General features: G+C 36.7%; 2 protein-coding genes and 1 long non-coding RNA gene across 11 annotated transcripts; all 3 read left to right on the forward strand.

Annotated features, from left to right (window-relative positions):
* The first annotated feature begins 912 nt into the window (after positions 1-912).
* LOC127797232 (cysteine desulfurase 1, chloroplastic) lies at positions 913-15202 on the forward strand. Its single transcript, XM_052329928.1, has 10 exons — positions 913-1311; positions 1619-1752; positions 1874-2033; positions 2537-2723; positions 8661-8806; positions 8883-8955; positions 9099-9162; positions 12905-13004; positions 14380-14538; positions 14664-15202. The coding sequence occupies exons 1-10, from the start codon at positions 1036-1038 to the stop codon at positions 14832-14834; spliced, it is 1470 nt and encodes a 489-aa protein (XP_052185888.1). The 5' UTR covers positions 913-1035; the 3' UTR covers positions 14835-15202.
* LOC127797234 (uncharacterized) lies at positions 9169-11857 on the forward strand. Its single transcript, XR_008022157.1, has 2 exons — positions 9169-10542; positions 10663-11857. It is a non-coding gene; the product is annotated as an uncharacterized LOC127797234 (long non-coding RNA).
* Positions 15203-16979: 1777 nt separating the features above from the next.
* LOC127797233 (E3 ubiquitin-protein ligase BIG BROTHER-like) lies at positions 16980-24559 on the forward strand. 9 transcript variants are annotated; one of them, XM_052329930.1, is made up of 9 exons: positions 16980-17246; positions 17959-18063; positions 18155-18309; positions 18589-18826; positions 20839-20873; positions 21588-21632; positions 21969-22096; positions 24120-24228; positions 24314-24559. In XM_052329930.1, exons 3-9 carry the CDS (start codon positions 18169-18171, stop codon positions 24368-24370), a joined length of 753 nt encoding a protein of 250 aa, XP_052185890.1. In that variant the 5' UTR covers positions 16980-17246; positions 17959-18063; positions 18155-18168; the 3' UTR covers positions 24371-24559. The 9 variants fall into 9 exon arrangements, with proteins under 9 accessions (XP_052185890.1, XP_052185894.1, XP_052185889.1 ...); XM_052329934.1 differs by having other exon boundaries at positions 17959-18054; XM_052329929.1 differs by having other exon boundaries at positions 16982-17246; positions 17959-18069.
* The last annotated feature ends 722 nt before the right edge of the window (positions 24560-25281 follow it).

Consider the following 25281-nt stretch of genomic DNA (forward strand, 5'->3'; position numbering starts at 1 on the left):
GGATTTTCCTAATCATTCCATATTTTTAAGATATATTATTTCGCATGGGATCTTACAAAGACTTTTTATCTTAATATTTTTAGAATAAAAAAGTTAATTATTTGTTTTCTTTATTTGAATAAAATTCTCAAAATAAAAATAAGGGGTTTTATCCATGATCTCATCTCTCTTGGCCATGTGGATACCCTAAAAAAATTTAAAAACAAATTAAAATTGGAATAATGTCTCGCAAGCAAAGGAAGTGGAAGGTGAGGCAATGAATATCATTTTCTGATAGGTTTTCACACGGGACCATGTTACTTGTACATTGAAGTTTATATCTTGAGTTACATCCAAGCACACAAATAACTAAAATGCCTCACAAAATTTATAATTTTACTTCCTTTGCTTTTGGCTGTCTCCTCTCTTATCTCTCTTTCTTTCTTTTCATAATCACCCGTTGCAGTTGCAATTGTTGATCGTCACCTTCGCCTCGTGCCAACCGTCATGGAGATGGAGGAGTGAGGAGAGAAGAGGCGACGATGGGCGCGAGACAAGGTGGCAAGAGGAAGGTGACAACTAACGATTGCAACAGACAACCATGGGGAGAAAGGGAGAGAGAGCAGAAGGAAATTTGTAATTTTTATAAGAAAAATGCTATTGGTACACCTACACAAAGTGTACGAATAACAAAAAAGTCCCTCATAAAGAGTATAGAGATGTATGGAGGTGAGGGATATTTTGGTTACAATATCTCTTTATATAATTTAATATGTATAAAAATAATATAAATTTAGCATAATTTTTTTTATAAAGGCATTTTGATTATTTATGCGCCCAAAATATAACCATCAGTGTATAAGAAGCATTGTTCTTCCACACAAGACAAACCGCTCCATGTCTTTGGGGACATGTCATTTTTACTTAATTACTTTAAACTCAAATTGACCCATTTTTATTAGATTCGTTCTTTCTCCACCTTCATTCTATCACACCTTTCTCCTTCTTCTTCCGCCCCCGCCTTCAGCCCTGCTGTAATCCAGAAAGGATACGACGATGGCAACGGCAGTAGCCGAAGGCGTTGTTGTCCTCAAATTCCCTTCCCCTTCTTCTTTCAGAAAAGTCATCCGAAACCCTAATCATCTCCCCACTCGCCCCTCCTCAACTCCTCCTCCATTGTTCGCGCTTCGTGATCGTAGAAGAAGATTTTCTCTAGTTGTATCGGCTGCTTCTCCCTCCTCTTCCTCTTCACTCATCAGCGAAGACAATCCCAAACTTGGACCGCTTTCTCTCGGTCACTCCACCCGTCCCCATTTTCCTATTCTTCACCAGGTATGTTGAGCACCCAATCAACCTCATCTTCTGAATTTCATTACCCTTGTTGTTGTTGTTGTTTTCAATTTCTTCAACTGCTATAATCCTATCATCAAAACGACTCTGTTTTTCTGTTGCTGTGGAAATATATAAGTATACACGTCAAGTATAATCTGCCCTTTCTAATGATGCTGCGCAACGGCTTCCTGTCTGTCTGATCCACTTCCATAGATTATCCTTTGATTCCAATGTGTTAAAACTTATTTCCCATTGCCGTTATTACATTGTACGGTCATTTCTCGAAAGTAGACATGGTTTCTTACAGGAGGTCAATGGCTCCAAGCTCGTCTATCTGGATAACGCCGCCACTTCTCAGAAGCCCACTATCGTCGTGAAGGCTTTACAGAACTATTACGAAGCTTACAATTCTAATGTGCACCGTGGAATTCATTTTTTGAGGTATAAAATATTAGGTGGCATGCTCCTTATAAGCCCCATAAACGTGTTCTTGTTTTCTAATTCAAACAGAAAAAGGTAGTACCTGACGGTGTTGGTGCATTCTTAATATTTCTTGATTCAGTGCGAAGGCAACAGATGAATTTGAGTTGGCAAGAAAAAAGGTAGCAGCTTTCATCAATGCAGCTGATTCCAGAGAGATTGTGTTCACAAGAAATGCTACTGAAGCTATCAATCTAGTGGCCTATTCTTGGGGCCTTCTGAATTTAAGACCAGGAGATGAGGTAGTCTCTCTTTGTGTATATTTCCATTTCCCTCAGTTTTTTCAGATCACCAGGAGGTCCAGAACCTACTGATGGTGTATCCCGCCACCTGCAAAACCAACATAAGAAAAAAGAAGAACAAAAAGAAAGGAAAGAACAAATTTCCTATTCAAGTGCTACATGTACCATGGCTGATTACTGATTTCTTTGAGTTATTTATTCCTGTCTATTACCAACAACAAATCCTATCATTTTAAGTCAAAATACTAAGGTCTATCTTATGTTTGTTTTTGAAAAAGATGACTTCGCCTTATTAATGAAACGACATTCATTTTATATAAGTAGGTTATGAAACGTCATGTCTCACCATGGATCTTTTAGTCGCTATTTTCTACTTCTTTTCTTTTTCTTTTAATTTTATGAGATCTCCTTTTCCAGCTTAATTCTATAACTGAAAATTTTCAGACAGGTTCACTAAAACCGAGCCATGCTAAAAGGCTGGGTTACATTATAATATCTTGCAGGTTATACTCACTATTGCTGAGCATCATAGTGCTATTGTTCCTTGGCAACTTGCGGCTCAGAAAACTGGTGCTGTTTTAAAGTTTGTCAGTTTAAATGAGGATGAATTTCCAGACACAGAAAAGTTAAGAGAGATGTTATCAAGGAAGACAAAAATTGTGGTCGTTCATCATGTCTCAAACGTGCTTGGTATGTGAAACCCCTAATTTATGTTATACACACACATTTACTATTTCCTTTTCCTTTGTGCTTGTCTAAGGCACGCAAGAAGATGTTGTATTTGTCTTTGACGGGGTGTTGGAAAATATATAACAACACTTCATCTCTCTAGGTAGGGTTGCATGGATTTTAGCTAGCCAATCATGTTTAGTCTACTTATGGGTTTATCTTTTGCAATGCCATTATCACACATATGGGGCGGATGTCATGGTGTTATTGATTAGTTGTAGGCTGGTGTCAGTGAGTATTGGTGTTTGTGATCAATTATTGGCTTCTCTTGATGACAAGTAGGGGACACTTAAATTTTAACAATTTTGACTTTTGTTAATCTGCTGAGCCTTGCATTGAAACTTTAACATGAGATCTTTTCCTAAGTGAAATAATAATTGTACGGGTACTCCCTTTGATGAATTGCTATAGTTATTAATTGTATGTGTGTTACAACCTAATAGAAAAAAGATAAAGACAAACAAGCTATTTCAAGTGCTTTCAAGTTAACTAGTGAAAGGAGTGGGCTAGTACCAGGCTAACCTTTGTAAGTTGTTGAACCAAGTGGCTGCTTGACAAAATTTATTACATAAGGCAAAGTTTATTACTCATTTTAAAGGTTGCTTTTTTAGGTTATGGAGGATTGGCTATGAATGTAGCTAATTACCTTCACCATGTTTCAAGATGGAAAAAGCTAAGAAAAATGATTCTCCTTTTCAACCTTGTATTGCCAAGTTGTCAAGACCCTAGTCCAAACTGATGCTTCCTTAGAAGATAGAACTGGAATTTGAGGGAGAAATGTAATACCCCTTGATGATTTCATGATAAATTTGATAATTAGGAGAATAGTAGTATATGAAAATTTCCATAACTGCCCTTGAACCAAGGGGGAGGCATATAAGAATATAGGATGCCTTAAGAAGGGCAAATTGGTAATTTGGCGTTCCTCCTCATAAAGGTAATTATTTTGTGGAGAAAATGTATGGATAATTAGGAATTAAAAATGGAAGCCAAGTAGGAGTAGATTGGTGACACTTGGCAAGATCCCATGAAAGGACTCCAATTAAATTATGGAAATAAGAAATTAGCCTAATTAAGTGAATAAGGGACACTTGGAAAGATCTTGTGAAGCAAGATATGAAATTAAAAAGAAATTCAAAAAGGTAAAAGAAAAGTGTCTTTCAAGCATTTAATGAGGCCATCATTATGTGGAATTAAGTAAATGCAAAAAGAAATGGAAATTAGTCTTGCATTAATGGTTGAAAATGGAGGATTTAAGAAAATGCAAACTAAACGGATAAATGTCTTTCAAGGTGATGTTTGTGAAAATTGTCTCATTAAATTAATTCTTGAGAAAATGGTTATTTTGGCTAAAAGACAAAAGGGATCTAAGGGATGAGATTTAATCTTGGAGAAAAATCATGATCTAGGGCTAGGATCAAGCAAGATGAGAATGATCCAAAGGCTAGGATTGATTCTTGCAAGGATTGAAATCAAGGGCCAAGATTTAGTAAAATAAAGAAGATCCAATGGCCATGAATTAATTCTTGGAATTGGCATGGATTGCCAAATAATAAGGAATTTGTTTAATTAAAAGAATGGAAGGTGGGGATTGTTCTTGGCATTAAAAATCAAGGGCTAAGATTTATTTCTTCTTTAAGGCATGGATTGTGTTTCTATTCTAAGGTGGAGATTAGTTCTAGTCTTGATCTATGGCTAAGATCTAAGCCTTCTAAAGCAAGGAGTGTGTTTCTTTTGGAGGGTGGAGATTGGACTTTTAAGAAGCAAAGCAATGGCCAAGATTTATTCTAGAAGCTTGGCATGGATTAAGAGTTTCTATAAATTAGGAAGAGAATAGTAAGTCCAAGTTATCCAAGATTAGAAGAAAGAAAGTAAAAGGGAAAGAAAGGAAGAAGAAAGAAGTGAGGTAAGTCTTCATTCTTCTATTCCTCTCTTAGCCTATTTTATTCTTGAGGAGTAATGTCTTAAGAATCTCTTCTTAGGTGGTGAGAAGGATTTTGGGCAAGAATCTCTATTTAAAGCAAAGGTTTGGAAGCCTCCAAGGATTTTTAAAGGTAAGGGATGACCTTAAGTGGTGGTGGTCTTGCTTGCATTGTAAGTGTTTCCCTATGAGTTGCATGTAGTGGTTAACATTTGTATGATATGTGTTCTAGTGTACCTATGGCCATATGGAGGACTAGTGTTGTGGGAAGGGTTGGTTGATGCCTTAACCTATGGAGGTTATGAGGGCATGAGAGACTATCCATTTGCATTGCATTTTTGCATTACATGCTTTCTCATGTTTCATTTACTTATGCATTGCGCCCTTACTGAGCAATGGCTCATAAGGTCATTTGACCTCTTGTAGGTGGGGAAACTTCGAAAGGAAAGAGTATTTTGGAGGGTTAAAGGATATTGGAGCAAGAAAAGTTTATGTGAAGGTGTATGTATTTTGCTTGTGTAGCATAGCTTGATATATTTTGTCTATGATGCAAGGTCCAAGAATGCATGTTATTATAACACATGTAAAGCCATGGTGTAGAAATGGTGATGTATGGATCTTTGGGTAAATCTTTTGCTTGATGTAGTTCTTTTAGTTGAAATTTAAATTCTGGAAAGTTTGGTTTTAAAAAAAAAAAAGGGGGCCAGGAAGCTGCTGCTGCCAGCAGGCGCTCAGTGCGCCCGCACGGCCCGCGCACGCGGCAGGCGCGCTGTGGGCACGCGCTGCCGCCCTTTGCTGTTGTTTTTAATTTTTTTTTATTATTTCTGGAAATTCTAGAATAAAAGCATATTTTATAAATAAATAAATGTGGATTTGGGCCACAAAAATTTTATTAAATTAATGTAAATTTTGAGGCATTTTCGGAAAAATTCCTATCTTTTTGGAAAATAAAATAAATGAGTATTTTCCTTGAATTTGGGAAAATTGATGGAAAAATGGTTGTGATTTTGAATCCTAAAAATTTATTTATTAAATGATGAAAATTTGGTGTATTTTTGAAATAAATAAAACAGAAAATAAATGGAGGTTTGGCTAAGAAAAAATTGATTAAATTTTTCAAAAAGAGATTAACCCAAATATTTTCTAAGGGAATTTGGGAATGAGAATATGGGTTAATAATTGGGCCAAATATATTTTTCTAATAATTAAGGCCTTGTGTCATAGTGAAGTAAAGCGAGTGTGGTTTGCTTGTTTTTTGTCGAATCCTGGGAAATGTCATCCTTGGCTTTTCATTAAGAGCTAGAGAAGGGTGACGCTTGACCAAGGTTTTGGGTTTAATTCCGCGAGGTCTTTTTGATATATATATGTATATATATTTTCTGAATCCTTGAGTAAAGCGAAGGGAGGGGTGAAGCCTAGTTCCCACTTAGGACGTTTCTTATTGAAACATTGCTCGTCTCTTCATTATTGTCTTAGCGATTGAATAGTTTGGTTGATTATTCACTAGTAACATCCGTGATGGGATCGGGGCGTTGTAAGAAATAATAAGAATTGAGGGAGAAATAGACAGAATAAGGGAGAACTAAGAGGAATGAGGGGAAAATCTGAGAGAAATGAGGGACAGAGTAGATAGAATTTGAGGGAGAACATAAAGAATTCAATATTCTTCTTAATGATTCAAAAACATGATCGGCATTGTTTGCATTACAACTTTATATAGAAAGCTAAGTAACAGTTATTGGTGGCAGTTACCATTTCTCCACTATCAATAACTACTCCTAAATCACTCCTCTACCTCCCCATTGTTCCATGACTGTAAATTAATTGTAGATAATACCCAATTACTCCTAGAACATAATTGTAAAATACTACAACTGCCCCTAATTAACTAGCATGTTGTGACATTCGGCCCTTAAAAGATTTCTTGTCCCCAAGAAATCTTAGCTTCTGGCCTCACTTCTTCATCCAGTCCCTGCTTTTACTATCTAATTTATCCTTCTTAGACTGTAGGGTGCAGGATCCTTGATGGTGCCTAAATGATCAGCCAAGTTTGTTACCAATCAAGGACAAATGTTAACTTCTTTTTCCTCCTCCTCGCTGGCTCTATCCAGTGAATCCTCCATTACTAGCTTTGCATTGACCTCAGGTAATGGAGGGGTACCCATTATGTCAAGAATAGCAAGCTTGAAATCTTCAAGATCCGGAGTTGATGTAATCGTAACCTTCTCCAATGGCACAACATCTTTTGTTGCCTGCTTGTTGGTGTACCCCAAGGGTCCATCTTCAACCGATATCTCTTCCAATGGTGTCCTAGTGATTTTTCCTGCAATTGCCATTCCTTTCTTGGCATCCAATTCAGGATGTTCCTCAGCTTCCCTAAACCCTAGCGCCTGCTTGAATCAATTCTGCAATAGAACTTGAAAGAAATTCTATTGGTAGACTGGCCTGAAATCAATATCATTAAGTCATCCAGCTTTTTATTTAACTCTTCCTTGAATACTTTCTCCAGTGACTGAATTTTCTCAAGAGTTCCTTTGGCCATCTGCACAGTTCAAATTCTTCAAAATTCACTCTGAACAGTGACTGTAACTGCTTCTAGTAATTCTGTAATTGCCTCTAATCCTCTTCCAAAAATTGGCTTCTCTTGCTCGCCTCCCAAAATCTAGTCGGAAATGCCTAGATCTAGCCAAGAACCGGACAGCTTTGATACCAAATGTCAGGACCCTAGTCCTAATTGATGCTTCCTTAGAAGATAGAACTAGAAATTGAGGGAGAAATAACAAGAATTGAGGGGAAAACAAACAGAATATTAGGGAAGACAAACTGAAATTATGGAGAACTGACAGGAATGAGGTTGTAATATGAGAGAAATTAGGGAGAAAATAGACATAACTTGAGGGAGAACAGAGAGAATTCAATATTCATCTTAATTATTCAAAATCTTAATTCGCACTGTGGGGTTACAACTTTATATAGAAAATTAACGAACAGTTATTTAGGGCAGTTACCAGTCCTCCACTACTAATAACTGTTCCTAAATCACTCCACTACCTTCTCAATGTTCCATAACTGTAAACTAATTGTAGATAATATCCAATTACTCCTAGAACATAACTGTAAAAATACTACGACTGTCCGTAATTAACTAGCAGGTCGCAACACAAGTTTGGGTTGACATTGATATTTTCGTTATTATTGTTGTTCCAGTGACACCTGGTTGATTGACTTGAATATGATGGAGCCCAATTCAGATTGGATGTTTGATTATTCTTCACAAGAACAAGAAACCTTGGATTAGATAAAGGAAGTTGATGGATTCAGATTTTAAAATCTGAAATAACTATCCCTACCGATGAAGTTGTGGGAGGAGTTTACCTAAAGAATTGCATTTTGTCATTAATAGTAGTTGGGTGATTTGTCATTAATAGTAATTGAGCGACTTACAAATTTTAAATTAGAGAACTTAAAGGGGATTAATTATCAAGCTTTAGTATCTTGAGAGTTGAAGGTTCATGACTGGAAGGTCTAGGCTCTAGAGTTGGACTTTTGGAACACAGGCGTTAAACTCTCCAACTTTTGGTCCCCTCATGTCTTGGAAGTCATTCTTTTAGTGGATTACAAGTTTCATGTTCAATGAGGATATTTTGTGATACATACTTGAAATTAAATTCAGCTGCCTTTGTTTGTGCACCAGAAGAAGGGGACGGTTGTTGGCTACTGGGAAAACTTCATCTATCTGTATGTTGTAATTTTGCATTCACACATAGACAGTAGCACTCAAAAATTATTACTATTTGTACTGAACTTTCTCAATCCTGGTAATTCTTTTAGATCATTATAATAACAACTTTACTTAAGTGTAATCTGATACGAGCGAGAATTTTCTTTGGTGGAAAATTTCAGACATATTTGCTGTGTCATTTGGATAGTGACTGAAGATCAACACGATTAATTTGTTTTTATTTATTCTACTGTAGCTTCTATTCTTCCCGTTGATGAGATTGTGGGCTGGGCACATGATGTTGGGGCAAAAGTGCTGGTAGATGCTTGTCAAAGTGTTCCTCATATGGTGGTTGATGTGCAGAGCCTAAATGCTGATTTTCTTGTTGCTTCTTCTCACAAGGTTGGGTTATTGCCCTATCTGCTAGTATTTATGCCTTATTGGTGTGCATATGGAATTAAAAAATAAAATGCTTCAGATGTGTGGGCCTACAGGCATTGGGTTCTTATATGGTAAGAGTGAGTTGTTGTCTGCCATGCCTCCTTTCTTAGGTGAGCCTAGCTTTTCTTTTTTTTGAACCTAAACTAATACTTGCAAATTTGATCAACATGTCACCGACATGAAGTCATAGCAACACAAATTTTTTTCTCAGAATATCTCCCCTTTTTCTTCCTTGGTGCCGTTTATTTAACAGGTGGCGGAGAAATGATTTCTGATGTGTATTTGGATCATTCTACTTATGCCGAACCTCCATCCAGGTGAATGGCTACTTTGTTAAATGAGTTAAATTTTGTAGGAACAGCAAAGGTAGGGGGACAATGTATGTATATATATATATTTTTCCTTTTCCTTGCACATTTGGTTGGTTATGTGACGCAGGATGTTTTTCCAGCACCACAGAAATGTTTTTAATTCAAGTTTGTCTGGGAAAATTTGGTTGGGGATAACTAAGCTGATACTTAACAATTTTAGGATAGGTTATGGCTTATAAAGCTATATGTTGAGTTTGATAAGAAGTAAAGGTCACAAACCATAAGTAAGCATTGTGGTTACATAGGAAACATAAAGCAAAATAACAGAGCTAGAGGTTTACCTTTCTGTAATAGATTCTAAAAGAGCTCACATGCATGTCTTCTAATAAGCAAAATTGCTATAACCTGAAGCAGTGGTGCTCCAATGGTTGGTTGGCTTTCTCCAAGTAAATGGTTTTAGCAAATCACAGGATTGCAACATGGAAGATTTTTCCTTCAATAACTTCACAAAAACCTGTCTTTGTTGAGGGCAGAGATTTACCTAATGAGTTGCCTTTTTTTTTTTTTTTTATGATAAATGCCTAATGAGTTGCTTGTTCGATCATCTCAATTGATTGTTCTTCAGCCATTGATGATACATATGAAATAAAGTAAATAATCACTCAATTGAGAGATGCAGGTTCCATTTTTTAAGTTGGAAAGCTTTGTGGGATGACCCCATGATATAGACCTAGTTCAGCCAATTTGAACTTGAAAGAAGGAAATGAAAAGAAGAGAGAAGCTTGTGCCTTAGATTCCAAACTTGGTCAAATATCAAATGTGTCTTAGCTGCCAAACTTTTTGGATGTGCTTCTATCCGTTGAATGCATAGTTTGATACCAAATCACTGTGGCTAAGTCTCCAATCTGTGTTTGGAGTGTGGAATCACAAGAAGATTCTGGAACATAGTAAATACTGAAGTATAACCACGCTATTCAATTCTTCTATAAATTAGATGAACATAAAATTACAGAGAAGTGACAAAGAAGCTTTAGGATGAATTTCTGAAGTATCCACTTTTGTCTTCTCTTTGATATTGTAAAAGTAATACTTGGACTTGCTTTTACAGATAAAAGTAGTGCAAATGATGTAGGAATCTGTTAGGTGCAGAAATCTGCTGGAAGCATGAATGCGGCAGTGCATGGCTGCCTTGAGCCCTCTTTTCTTGAATGATGGAAATTTTAAAAAATTGTTCGATCATTCAGCATGAATCTATACAAAGATTGGAGACCAAGAATTCATGTAGCCAACTTCACTTAATGAGACTCAGTTTGTGATGATGATGATCAATGTGGTTTCCTCACCTTATAACTCACCAGAAGTCAAACAATCTCTGCCAAATGTATGGTGTGTCTCTGTTCAGTTGACCTCAGTCCTTTATTTTGTCTTGTCTCTACTGCCACCATACTGACTCCTTCACATGTGATTTACCCCTTAATTTGATTTCTCTTATTTGTCTATTTGCAGTTCCTTTCCACTGATAATTCACCATTACCACCAACCCCTGGTCCCCTTGTGAACGTTTACCTTCAACTCCAACTGTGTACTATACTAGATCCTTCGATTTTGCCACTCTGCCATAAACACCTGTATTGCCGTCAGTAATTACACGTACATTTTCTCACATGAAGGTTCACATTCGTCTCCATGGTTCAGAGGAGATGGTTCATGTGCAGGTGTTAGATATTAAGTGCTTGTTGTGGAGTAGTTTTTTTTAGCAAAAGTGCATGCTTTTGTAAAAGTTCAAAGAAACCTTGTGTGGAGAAAGTTAATTCCTCTTAATTGATTCATCAAAGGACTGTACATGCTGTATATATATACAGAAAAGGAAAACTAATCAACTAATCACATCTCTAAACTAGGAAACACCTAAGAATCTGCAATCAATCAACCTAATCAAAGAGATTTAGAAGCTGCCTATTCTCCTAACTGGACATTGCCTAAAATAGGAGGATCTTGGGATATTTTGACAGAAAGGAAATTAACTATTTCGAGAAACTAAGGCCTAGAATAATTCTACACCTTGGATGGATATAATAAAGGTAAATTGCATACATACTGTGGTTTGACATGTCTTCAGTGACACCCCTTGTACTTTAAAATTGGCCTTGGAAGCCCTTGTGCTTTTGATTCTTTGGCAAACACACCCCATGTCAATTTTTAGGGCTAATACCATCTATTACAAGCCCAAAACAGAGGTAGTTTTATACTGTATATATCAATTAAATTATTTACATAAAGACTAAATTTAAATAAAATAAAAAAGAAACAGAAAAATAAAAAAGAATTGCCAGTTGAACCATTCCAGTCGGCAGTGAACTTGTTGCTGGTGGATGACCCATCAGCTATGGGTTCCAAAGAACCAATGCACAGAGAGAGAGGAAGAAGAAGAAGAATCCCTCTTTGGTTCGATTGAACCCATCTTCGGAACAAGCCCATTTGGTTTGATCTTCGAACCTAGATCAAAGAAGAAGAAGAAGAAGACGAAGATGAACTAGAATGAACACACGAAAATGAAGATGAACCAAGATCAATTCGTCGAATCAATCTAGATTCGTTCCAATCGTCGAATCAATTTGGGTTTGTTCCAGATGTAGAACGAACCCAGATCAGTTCACTTTTCACAATATTCAAACCCAGATTGAAGAAGAAAAAAAAAAGATGAACCCATCTCTAATTTGATCAAACCCATCGAAGATCCCTAGATCGAAGAAGAAGAAACCCATTTGATTGAAACCCTGTTGTGCAAAATTGTGTTCAAGGTGAGATTGATTGTGTGAAATCGTCTCTCTCCCTCCATTTGTTCTAGAGGGTTCAAGGATCGAACCTGACAGCAGTGGGTTATGTTGTGGTGAGAGAGAGATAGAAGAAGAAGAAGAAGAAGAAGAGAGTTGTCGGCTAGGAAAGGTTTTCGGCTGACTACTCTTTTTCTTCTTCTTTTGATTTTTTGATTTTGTTTTCAGTTAACTTTAATTTTATATAATTTAATTAAAGATATAAAAAGCAAAAACTATGTTGATTGAATTAAAATTGACAGGTGATAATTGCTAAAATTTATGGAGGGTGTGTTTTCAAAGAATTGAAAGCATAGGGGCTTCCAGGGGCAATTTTGAAGTACTAGAGGAGTCATTGAAAACATGTTAAACCACCGAGTGCGTATGCAATTTACCCTAATAATAAATAAAAAAAACAAGTTAGTTTCTTATTCAACTTTTTTGTAGTGGACTATTTGGGTTTTAAATGTGTAATTTTGTATTTTATGATTTGATTGATAGCAAACTTGGAAAATAATATTTCAGAAAATGGAATAGTTGTTCTGTTAGTGCCGATAAACCCCCCAAAAAATATATATTAAAAATTTGTTTTTTTCCCCTTTTTCTTTTATGTTACTATATTAAAAAGCTTAAAAGAAAAAAGACAAAAAAAACTGAACCAAACAACTCTGTGCTAAAGAAAACAAAAGGCTGAATAAAAATGTTCTTCCAAGGTTATCCCTAAGAATCCTTTGTCATATCATTTCTGTAGCTGATTTTGATTTTTCCTTCATTGGTTCCTAATTCAATTTTAAATTCTAGGAGGTTAGGTATTTTGATTATGCAATGGACATTTTCTGATTGTGTTTGCCAAATTTCCCCCAATTTGTGTTCTTTGATCAATATACTAGATGTTAAATGATAATCTTGTTACCTTCTCATTTTAATTGAGTCAGATTTGAGGCTGGAACACCTGCAATTGGGGAAGCAATTGGGTTGGGAGCAGCAATTGATTATCTGTCTGGAATTGGCATGCAGAAGATTCATGATTATGAGGTAACCTTTGGTTCCACTGTCTTGCACTTTCTTGTATATGGCTCAAATCCTTTCAAGCATTTTAAGATGTCATTCTATGGGTAACAATTGTAGAATTGTTGACTGAGATAAGAGTTGAATTGGTATATTTTAAAAAATGCTGAAATAAGATGCTAGCATAGTGGTTGGCCACAATTGAAGATCACACAAGGTTTTTACAATTATCATTTGATTGAATGAAACTGATGCACAATATAATTTTGTACAGGGGACCAACGTATGCATGGAATTACCTTTCCTCCATCTCTAATGTTTGCCCGACCTTATTTTAAAATGTATCTTGGCACTTTTCTCCTTGGTTGGTTGATGAGTCATGGTGAACTATGATAGGTGCAGTCTGCCACCTATGTGAATGGGTTTAAGTTTTAGTGTTGGGTCTTGGAATGAACATCATATAATGGTCAGATTGGACTTCAACTTGTTAAATTTAGTGGGTTTGTAAGGCTCTAGGCCAGATTTATGCAATGCTGCTGGAACTGGCTAACTACAGGCTAGTAACCTTTGTTGGGAATGAAGAGAATGCCTAGTGTCATTCTAGTGGTTTGAAATTCTTGAGATTGGGAGTATCCCATAATGATGGTAACATGTGAATTTTTTCTTGTTAGGAATGTGGCTCCAGCTTCTCTCTCGTGGGTTTACCCTGCAAAATTGATGTAGTTTGAACTTTGAGGGAAACACTTCAAAATGGAAAACACCATTGAAACTAGTAAAAAAAAAAAAGGTGCTTATAAGATTTGATATAGAGAAGGTTTTGGAGAGGGGGACAAATACTTTTTCTGATTCATTATTGCTAGTTGCTGAGCCATTTTGCTCCTACTGTATAGCACGATATGAGACCAAAAACTTGCATGAATAGCAGAATATATGCCCTTCCAACTTTCCAAGATATTGGAAAGGCCTTTATGCCCCCGTCACTCAATTCATCAATTTATGGCATCATTTCAATGTTGCAGCAGGGCAGCAAACCTTGGTAACAACCATAAGATTACTCCTTTAAAACTGAAAGGTCTCTGGTTCTCTGGTTTGAGTTGTGAAAACAATTATTTTTACAAAGTAAGGATAAGGCTACATACAAAAAATAAGCCTCCCCTGACTCTTGCAAAGTGGGGAGCCTCCCCGGGACGCCTTTTTTCTTGCAGCAGTTGTTACTAGAGCATGCTCAGGATTTAGTTAACCAAGATTTGTCATTCCCCTGCAATACAAACATCTCTCTCTCTCTCTTCCTGCAGGGGTGGGGGAAGAATTTTGTGTCTTTTTAGATGTTACACAGGAGAATCTATCCACAATTGGTCTTTGCATGTATTTTTAACCTGGGTCCTCTGTTTTATTTATGTAGGTAGAGATGTCCAATTACCTATATGAAAGCCTACGTACGATTCCTAACATCCACATCTATGGTCCCATGCCTTCACAAACTGTCCAGCGAGCTGCTCTTTGTTCATTCAACATAGAAGATATTCACCCAACAGATATTGCAACTTTTCTGGATCAGCAGGTATTATCTATAGAAACATATATGCTCTTCTGACAGCGAGGTTTATGCATATTTTCTAATGTTGTAGATTCTCTCTAAAGTACTTGCCCAAAATGGCATCTTGACAAGAAGTGTAATTTTTCCAGCACGGAGTAGCCATTAGATCGGGTCACCACTGTGCCCAGCCCCTCCATCGCTACTTGGGAGTGAATGCGAGCGCACGAGCTAGTCTTCACTTATACAACACAAAAGAGGATGTTGACGATTTCATCAAATCTCTGAAGGACACAGTTAGCTTCTTCTCCTCTTTCAAATAGAGTAAATTTTCAAGATCTCTGTTCTTACCTCTTCAACTTACAGGTTTTTTCTTGTTCTCCCCTCTTTTATTATCTGTCATAAAGTAATGACATGTTTTTTCATTGGTTTTGATCAATATGTTGTATAATGGTAGAAATGTATGTCCCTGACCCAGACTTCATGATCAGATATATTATTACTTGGGTTCAAGTATTAGAGGCTTTTATATTTGCAACAGAAGAGAGTGAGAAAAGAAAAAAGGCAAAAATATAATGCTTTAGAGTTTAGGCCTTTCAAGTTGGGTGCTTTGCTTGGGGCTGATGCCAATGTATTGTGTGCTGACAAAAGGAATGGACAACATAATAATGTGATTCCTCCTACGCTTTGCACGCTGGACTGTTTCATCCTCATCCTCAATCATTTTAATTTATTGCATGCTCCTCCCTCCCCCCCTTCCTCTCCATCCATGGCTGCCTTACCCACATGGCATTTTATATAAACTTGAATCTAAACTAATCGTGATTGAGTCTAAAATTTTGAATCTAGAATTGATTTAATCGAGTTAAAAAATAAAATTAGAATTGAACTGAGTTTTTTTAAAAGAAGAAGAAGAAGAAGAAACTCTAATCAAACCAATTGAATCACATTAATTTGGGTTGATATTGGAATAAATGAATAATGAAAGGGCATTGTTGCATGGGGGTGATAGGTGGGGGGGTATGTGGCGTGGAGTACAATTATGATGAGCTTAGCTTTACACTTTTTGGCGTGTACTTTAGTAGAGCCCATTCGTGAAGAAAGAGGGGTTGGCCTGCCTTGCTGCTGGTCCACATGGTCTGATCTGATGTATATTGATCAAACAGCTGCTAAGCAAACGCAACCCTAACCGTTCTCTTCATCAAAACGAAGAATGAATGTGTTTTGTGTCTGTCTTTGTGGGGTAGAGTTCGAGAATCATTTGATTCCCTAACAAACTTCAACCGACACCACCACCCCACCACTTTTACTTTCTTCTTTTTTTCTCAACTAAGATTAAGATGGTTTTGTTCGTCTTTCCCTCCTTTTTCCATACCAAAGCCCAACCATCATCTCTACTCACTCTTTAGGATTAGCTTCTGTAAGAACACCAAACCTCTCTCTCTCTCTCCCCCACCAAAAAAAAAAAACTCCATTCTAGCCCTATATGAAAACTCTTTTTTTTTTCTTGTATAAAATACACAAGCTATTGATAGTATGTTTTTTTTATGAATTCTTGTACTTAGCAGCTGCTGAGTGAGAGAGTCAGCTAAAAAAAGAAAAAAAGCTTTTACTAGTTGGTATCTATCTATGTGTGTTGTGTGTCTGTTCTCCCACCATGTGAAAACTGAAAAGGGTGGGGGGGGAAGAGAGAACAGGTGGATCTAAGTAGTTGATCAACTCAAAGAAGCCAAGAACATATGTGAGAAGAAGAAGAAGAAGACGTGAAGGACAAGTAATCGGCTGCCTCTGTCTTTTCATCGGTTCCCGGTTGACCACATTTGGTCCCACACACAAGAGCTGAGCTGATGGCTCAACCCCCCCCCCCTTCCCCTTTATTCCGACGACTCAATAAATAAATAATTTCTTTCTCAATCTTATTATACACAATTTTATTTCTTTTACTTAATTTATTATGTGGTAAGATTTCAAAATTCAAAGCAAATCCTAATCCTGCCTACAACATTGAAAGTACCCACATTTGACAAATGGAATGGATTAAAAGCAAATACAGTTATTTTAATTTGAGAAGACATTAGGGGGGGACGTGCCCCCATTACAACTTATTTATTTTATTATTATTATTCACATAACTTATTTTACTTTTGTAATTACTGTTAATTTGCAGTTCCCAACGATGATTGATTACCAATTCCTAACTCTACTAATAATAATTAGATAATTGTCAGTAATAACACTATTAATTAAATTAAGTTTTATTAAAGTATGAAATATGATTATTTGCCACTCTTTATAAGTTTTATTTTCAATATATCATCAGTGTCTATAAATTTATAATTTATTAAAATTAAAAAAAAAAAAAAAGTATCTATGCGCTCGATAGAGTGAGAGAGAGAGAGGTGCACGCTTCATGGGCCAACGTCGACGCAGCATATCGTTGCCCCTTGAAACGGAGTTAGCGTGTCTGCACAAACCGAGAGAGAGAGAGAGAGAGAGAGAGGTGCACGCTTCACGGGCCAACTTCGACGCAGCGTATCGTTGCCCCTTAAAACGGAGTTCGCGTGTCTGCACAAACCCTCGCATAAAAGCTTCACTCACACTCTTGAGGGGAGGGGGATAGAGAGAGAGAGAGAGAGAGCGCTCAGAGCCACCATTGTCTCTCCTACGTGGAGTTCGGGTCCGCGAGGGAGTTTCTGAAGTAAAGAAAAAGCTTGCCATCCGAAAAGCTCTTCAATGTCGGTTCTTCAATCTCCCCGTCTCCTGCAATCAATATTCTTCTTCTTCTTCTTCTTCTTCTTCTTCTTCTTCTGTTTTCCCTTTTTATGTGGCTTCATGGATCGGACCGACCGATCGATTTGGACAATTTCCCTTTCTCTTTGATTTTTAGAAATTGTCCAGTCATAACGACGGAAATCCTTCCATTTTTTTTTTTTGTTCTTTAAAGTTCTGAGGTATGAAATGCTTGATGGAAGTGATGTGATTGGAGGTGTTTGTTTTGATGTGAAATGCGGATTCCTTTTCCTATTTGAACTGGTCTTGCAAGTTGCAACCCGTTTGGCCGCTGAGAAAAATGTACGCTAATAGGCTATTAAACTAAACTAAAACAAGACTGATTCTACACATTCTCTTTAGGTTTCTTCCCCTTTTTCTGTTGAAATTGGCTGAAAGTTGCTGTAATTTATCAAATGTGGTGCTGATGGGCGGGGACTGGAACCCTATTCTTTTCTTCCCCTCCTTCTGCTTCCCAGAGCTTCAGTTGTCGTCACTAAAAACGCTTTCCTTTTTCTGCGATATCTTCTGACCCACCCAAGTACTGTTTGAATCCTATTATTGAATTTAGATCATGGGTGGGATTTATATTATATATTTGGAAGAATGCATGTGTCTGGATTAAAGTTCGACCATTAACTTCTGAATGCTCATTCTAAATCAATAATTCTCTTGCAGGTGTTTTCACTTAAGTACTTGCAGAAATATATAAAAGGAACTGCGTTGACCTGCTTCCCGATTGTCGAGTGCGGATCTGAAGCCTTGAATTTCTGGGTCTGTCAGGTTTAGGTCCGCGGCTTGTTTTCATTAATTTCAATGTTTTCTCAAGTTAAAAGTGGCTGTCTTCTTGATTTTCTGTAGTCATGTTTTGCAGAAGACATATCCAAAATGAGTTGGAACCTGCAAGTGGAAGCTAACTATGTAAACGCTAGCTTTCCTTATAATTCAGCTGGTAGCTTTATCAATTTCTTTGAAGGCCTTGCATATGAACATGTGAATTTCATTTTTGCTGATGCACTCCATGTTCAGGTACCTATTATTTGTGATGGTATTTGTCCCCCTTGGTTTATGTTCTTTGGTTTGGCAAGATAAATGTGTATATGGACTTAATTATGCCTATTATTTACTGTTATAAGAAAAGTACCTATCATTTGCCTCGTCTATCTAGCACATACCAATAATTGAAGCATACGGCAGCATTTTCTGACTCTCTGTATTCCTAAAAATTTTTGGCATTCAAAATAAAATCAAGTGCATGATTACTCTAATTTCACATGGCATTGGATTTATTCCGTCCTATTCTTTCAGGAGAGCACTTATCCTTCAATGCATTCAAGTTTCTACAAATTTGGGTTATCTGAACCAGGGAGCGTTTCATATTATGATCATAGCCACGATTGTGTATTCAATGATCACGCACCAGCAATGGATGAATATGATGGACATTTTGAAACTTCTGTACCAATGACTACTGAACAGACTGCACATGTACGTACACAATTGGAAGAGAATTCAGGCATAAATGTGAATACTAGCCATGTAGAATGTAAGTTCTGAGTTTCATACTGGTCTTGAATTTCCTAATTTTAAGGATTTTAATTTGCTTAGTGATGTTCCTCATCCTGTGTCCTGCTGTTGGAGTCTTCCTTAACTTGCTTAAATTGGGAATCAGTAGGTGATTTGCCTGCTATTTTTGTGACTTCTGCTTTGAATCGTGTTCCTCTTATATTGTTTTTTGTTCACTTACAATCCTAACAAAACCAACAAAAAGGGTAAAAAAACACGGTGATATTCTTTCCACCATGACCAAGTTTGATTGTTGTAGTATTTTTTCCACAAGATAGTTTGACTTTTTGTATGTATATTTTCATAAGCACATTTGATTTTCTTAAATGCACTTCCAACTCTAGTTCTTAAGAAGTCCTTTGGTTGGCCGGACTTTGTGTAAATAGAAAACTAGCAGATAGAATTAAAAAAGGCTTTATGGGGGTGGACCCTATATAAAAAAAATGTTAGAAAACTAGGGGTTCTTGCTATCCAGGTACAAGTAGAGGAAACCGTCCAAACACTGCACAAAGATAGAGAAACTAAAAGGATGTCCCCACTCAAGCACAGAATGGAAAAGAAAAGAATATGATGCTTAAAAAAAATAAAAAAAAGCTCTCTTCACCTGTCAGAGACTGTTATAACAATACTGTAATCCTGGAATCAAGAATGTGAAGCCCCAACTGTCTTCTGCTACTATACAATGAAGCAGAAGATGACCTACCTAGTACCTACTTGTCACTGCAGCATCTTCACAAATAACATGTGTGCAACTCAACTTGCTTTCATTTTCTCAGGTTATCAGTGATAAGATACGAATTGTACCAAGGGCAACTGAGCAGATGAAGAACTACTCTATGATGATTGAGAAGCACTTGTGTTTTGTAGTGCTTTCCCAGGGCATCCCAAGTGCACAGGGCTCCCTGCTTTATGAGGGTTGGGGGGAGTTATTCTTTTTAACGCATCCTTAGCCTTGTTTTTTTTTTGCAAAGAGGATGTTACTATAACTTGAACCCGTGCCTTTCTAGTCACAAAGGAGCATTGCTTTCCAAGGCTGGCCAGAAATTCATTTATCACAAGAGGCACCATAAAAAGAGTGAACAGTAAATGTCTCTCCCTGGATATGGGGGCTGCTCTCATCTGTCTGTCCCCTGCCCAGTCATGGGACAATTCTGAAATAGGAAGGCTGAACCTGAACAAGAGTCAATTTCTCAGTCCTGAAAATTTTGTGTGAAACTTTGAGAGTACACGTTCCCAAAAAGAAAGTGAAAAACATGCTGTCATGCCCATCTCTTTATTATCAATAACAACAAGAGGTCTAGACACTGCTTGGTAGGGGTCTATAGCTGCACCAGCTGTCCAACTAAGACCTAAGTCTTAGACCATCCCCACCTTAAAGTGGACCGATGTAGAAAATTGCGCTAAACTCTAATGATGGCTATCCAGAGGATAACTCATAAAGGCTTTCTGGTACCCATTTATGATTGATTTATGGCACAAGGCACTTTGCATTATACTCATTAGCAGTCTAATGTTGCTGGCACATCAAAAGGATGTACCCCACTCATGCTATAATTAGCCTCTTCAAAAGAGCCAATGTTGTTGAAAGATGCAACTAGTGTTTTCTCATGTGTGCAGTTTTTATTCCAGTTCCAAAATTTACCAGTGTTTTTTTGACTTAACATGGACATTCACATTTGTTGTCCATACTTCAACAATCTACACATAGCAGGATACTTATGGAATAAATATAATGGAATTATGTATCAAATTATGTTGTTGTTATGTATTGAACTTTAATTTAAGGAAAACATTTTTTGATAGCCAAAGAGAAACAAGTTGCATGGAGGGAAATGGTGGATATAATGGTGGGAAAATTTTCATTTATTTCCTGGTAGTGATTTCTTGGACGTTGCTGCTGCTGTTTTGTGAAATCTCATCACCAGATATTTGCTTGCTGATGTTAGCAACATGCCATGTCTCACAAGAAAGTAATTTTTTCTTCTATTTCAGGTCCTCGAGGTAATCATAATGCTCATGATTATCAGGTGTGCTGCTCTGTCTTTGGTAGTATAGTGCAATCTTAATGCCTTTGTGTGTGAAAAACCCATGGTTTTGCTTCAAACAACCTAGACACAAAGGATAAAGCCAGTTTATCATGTATAACAAATATTTGTCGCCATAAGAGTGACAATTGTATATTGATAAACCTTGTTTGACTTTTAGGTTGTTGATCCCTTGGATCATTGAGCTACCAAATTCACTCGTCTAAAATTTCTATGCACAGTTGGAATATTGTTGCTCGTGTGCATGTATGTGTCCTTGCTTTTTTACTTATTCAGAGTCCTATGGTATTTCATCTGGCTACCAAATGTACTCCACTAAACTTTTATGCTCAAACAGTTGGATTGGAATACCTTTGCTCACATATATGTTTGTGTTTTTACCTCACTTTTTAATTATCCGTAATACTGTGGTAGTTAAAATCTCTATCAGCTAAAACAAATCCTTTTTTTTTTTTGGGGGGGGGGGGGGAGGGTGGAGAGAGGGGGTGTTTACTGTACCAAGATTATTATTTATTGTTAATTAACTATTTTTTCCCTAATGCTGGTCTTTTCACATTTTTAGAATTGTCAGTTTCAAGTTTTGACCTCTGGATCTTCTTAATTGTAATAAATGCATTCCCACACAGTATTAAGTTTGAGTTTGGATGCTAATTTTAATTGATTAATTCATTTCACCTTGTTTGTGGATTAATGCAGGTTATGTGGCAAGACAATGTTGACCCTGACAACATGACTTATGAGGTTTGATTCATTAAATTGTTGTCTTCTCTGTGTTATAAAAAATATCTTCCATATATGAGCAAGATTTACTGTTTAATTTTGTATACTAAAGCGGTGTTTTCATGGTTGTTGCCCACCCTTGGATTTAGATGTGGCGATTCAGTTTCTAATGTCGGGCTTTTTCTTTTTTCCTTTTTGATATTTGGATACCAAGTATATAGTTTCCTTTAAGGCAAATCATGTTGCTTGTTAAACTAATAATTCTGAAAATTAAAAGATGATAAACATATTAGTTGTATCACAATCCCCTGGATATTTGATTTTGAAGGTACCAATTATATGGTATTATGCTTGCAGGAATTACTTGAGTTGGGTGAGACAGTAGGAACTCAAAGTCGAGGTCTCTCCCAAGACCTTATCTCCTTGCTTCCTGTAAGAAAGTTCAAGTATAGCTTCTTCAAAAGAAAGAAGTTAAGAGATGAGAGGTAGATTTTGGGATTCTTTACACCATTACCTGCTATTTCTCTCAATTTCCTGGTGCTGAGGTCCTACTTACATATTGAAATGACTGGTGCATTGTGTTTTATCATCACTTACTATTTTATAATATTATCAAAGGTATTTGGCAATTTAAAATAGATGCAATAGCGTTACTTTTATATGTTTACTAGCATTTTAATTATTGGTTAGATTGTTTTTTTTTTTTTTGGGGGGGGGGGGGGGGGGGGGCTCCGTTCAATCAGTATATCATAGGCAAGCTCTGACACCAGTTGGGAATAAGCCAATCAATATTAGAGAGAAATTTTGATACAATTGAAATAATTATGGTGGTCTGTATGAACTCTGCCCTATATAAACCCTTTTTGAAAAAGGTAGAGCATGCAGTGTTTTATGTGGTACCTCTAGATCTAGGAGAAAAATCATGAAGATCCACTGGTGGATACAAACAACAAAAAGGCAGAAACAAAAGCACTTACAACCCGATCTAGTTGCTATACACCACACAACTTAAGATCGAAGGCTTTATCTCACTAGACAACTTCAATTAACTGCTACCCTAGCTGTTGATTCTTGTTGCTATTCTGCTTGACAATAACAGAATAGAAGCAATCTCTTCAAAAGATTAAACACTGTTGTTTCAAAGAAACCTTTCATGAGAATTGCCCACCCTGTTGTTGTATGGCAGTAGGAGATCTCATGTAAAAGGCTTTTGTTGAATAGAATTCCATATCAAATTTTAGCTCTCGGGATCTTGACTTCATTTGAACAATCTGCAGAGCTGCATTTGAATAAGAACAGCCTTCTTTTTATTCAAACACATCTGTTTGAACTCTTCAGAGTCTATTCAAACACCCCGCAGGATACAATTGCTGAACTTCATTCCTCAATCAGCAGCTATTCTAACATTCCCGAGATAATTCACATTCTTTGTACCCTTTACTTTCCATAAATTTGACTCAATTAAAACATAAGTTTTGTTCAATGCTAAATCCTAATAGATTGGTATCCGCATTATTCAGTTTTAACTTTTAATTTTAATATTTTTGAGTAATGCAGAAACTTGGGAAAATCTGCCACCCAATTAGGAGATAAAGGGTTCTATTTAGTTCAGGGTTTTAGTTGTATTAGGATTTCCTTTATTTAGGAATTTTAGAGATTAGGATTCTTTGTATTTTGAATTTTAACGGATTCTTTTATGATGGACTTTAAATTAGTGTTAGGTTAGTATATTAGATAGGATTAATTTTAAGAGGTTTAGCCTATAACTATGGCGACTGTTGTAATCCAAAAATATGGTTTTAATATGCTTCAAAGTTAAATTCTTTGGAAGAACTGTCAAGCTCTCTTTCTCCCTCTCCCCCTTAACCCCCAACCCAAGCCCAATATCATTCTTCATTTGCTGATTCCCTTCTACTCCTTGTTGAATTGCCATTCTTCACTGAAGTCTAAACTGAATACCAATTCCATTCAAAAGAATGGATTGGTTGAACAAACAAATAAAATAAAATAAAGGCACACACCTACGCAGTCTTTTGATTTTTCTGTAGCATGAGATTTTTCTTTTTGAAATGCTAAAATCCTTGAGATTTTTAGAGTTACCAAGTTTTGGTTAGTCATTTGTTAAGGAAAGCTACGTGGTAGGCAGTTCATTTAAGGGACTTAAATAAAATAATGATGTAAAATGATCCTGTTTTTATATTCTCGTTCCTATATTGTATAATTTGCCAAATGTGGAATGATGTTTAGGTTTATTTGTATATTCCTTTATAAAAACGATGGTATCTTGGTCTAGGCAGTACTGTTATGAGGGCAACTTGTTGCCACGAGTAGCAGCATTAATCTTTGTGGAGGTTATGGAGTTTTTATGTATCGTGCTGAGTAAAAGAGATGATATCCATTAATTTGTTTTTGCAACTATCTTATAGATTTTGATTTTTTTTTTCTGGATTAATGGTTTGTATAGATCTCATGATCTCACTCCCCAACATTTCCTTACCCGTAAAACAGGTGCGTAATTTGCCAGATGGAATACAAACGAGGTGACCAGCAGATGATTCTTCCTTGCAAACATGTCTATCATGCCGGTTGTGGCGCCACATGGCTTCGCATCAACAAGGTAAGCTCCTGAAGTTCCAAATTATTTGGTAGAAAGAAAAAACTGAAAAAAATAGCAAATTACTGATGCTCGCTTTCTTTCTCAGGCTTGCCCCATTTGTTACACCGAGGTATTCGGAGTTGAAGATGCATCAAAACACTAAGATTTGTCAGTAGCAAGCATAAAGAAGATACGAATTCCATTTTTCTTTCTTTTTGGTTTGCTTTTCTGTATCTAGGACCTCGTCTACTTTACAATGGTTCATTTTTCCACTTTGTTCTAATTAGCTTCTGTAATAAATGAAGATGATGAACATAATACAGGGTGGGTCTATCACAGAGGTTGGATTGGAGTTTCCTGTTATTGGCCAAACCATGACTTGTCCATAGATCTAAGTCAATTATAGGAGTGTTTTCTTTTCTTTTTTATTTTTCTTTATACACCCCAATTGCTGTCTTGATTGGTACGATGAAATTTGACTATATCTCAATTCTCAGTCCGCTAAATCGGTGTGGTGTGGTTGCCAATTTGATTGATGGTTCTTGATTTTGACTTTGATCCTTGTTAAGCTTCATCTCTTCAATATGCCTTTGCTATTTCACTGCAGCAAAGGCATCATTTAAATTGAAAACCAATGGCCAAGAGATGTTTGTTTTTCTCATAGCTGTAAATATTGTATTAAACAAGACATCAGATTTGTCGTTGGTACAATATGGCACTGGTATTAGATAATATTGAGTATTTCAAATATATTGTTATATATAAATTAATAATATGTATTATAAAAATATATAATATATAGAATAATGCTGTTTGTACAGAAAGAGGGTTCTAGAATGGTTTACAGATTGATGAAATGATCCATTTGCCCCTATAATAAATGACTTAAACTCACCCAAAACTCTCTTGCCCGTCTTGCCCTCGCTGTTGCTCGTTGCATCCTCGATTGTTTTGGGTAGTCGACAATTGCTAGAGGATGCAACGATGAAAATGTGAGGTGGTAGCAGTGAGGCGACGAGAAGCGGTGAGGTGGCAGCGATGAGGTGGTAAGGTTGCAGCGGTGAGAGGAGGCGA

Source organism: Diospyros lotus, chromosome 3, assembly GCF_014633365.1.
Source record: "Diospyros lotus cultivar Yz01 chromosome 3, ASM1463336v1, whole genome shotgun sequence".
Classification (NCBI taxonomy): Eukaryota; Viridiplantae; Streptophyta; class Magnoliopsida; order Ericales; family Ebenaceae; genus Diospyros; species Diospyros lotus.

Bases quoted from the DNA above. Each gene is read 5' to 3' on its own strand.
- LOC127797232 (XM_052329928.1), top strand. From the start codon at position 1,036: ATGGCAACGGCAGTAGCCGAAGGCGTTGTTGTCCTCAAATTCCCTTCC. The intron at 1,753-1,873 runs GTATAAAATATT...TTCTTGATTCAG, and splicing joins CGTGGAATTCATTTTTTGAG to TGCGAAGGCAACAGATGAAT. The intron at 8,956-9,098 runs GTGAGCCTAGCT...TTTATTTAACAG, and splicing joins TGCCATGCCTCCTTTCTTAG to GTGGCGGAGAAATGATTTCT.
- LOC127797233 (XM_052329930.1), top strand. From the start codon at position 18,169: ATGAGTTGGAACCTGCAAGTGGAAGCTAACTATGTAAACGCTAGCTTT. The intron at 20,874-21,587 runs GTGTGCTGCTCT...GGATTAATGCAG, and splicing joins ATAATGCTCATGATTATCAG to GTTATGTGGCAAGACAATGT. The intron at 21,633-21,968 runs GTTTGATTCATT...TTATGCTTGCAG, and splicing joins CTGACAACATGACTTATGAG to GAATTACTTGAGTTGGGTGA.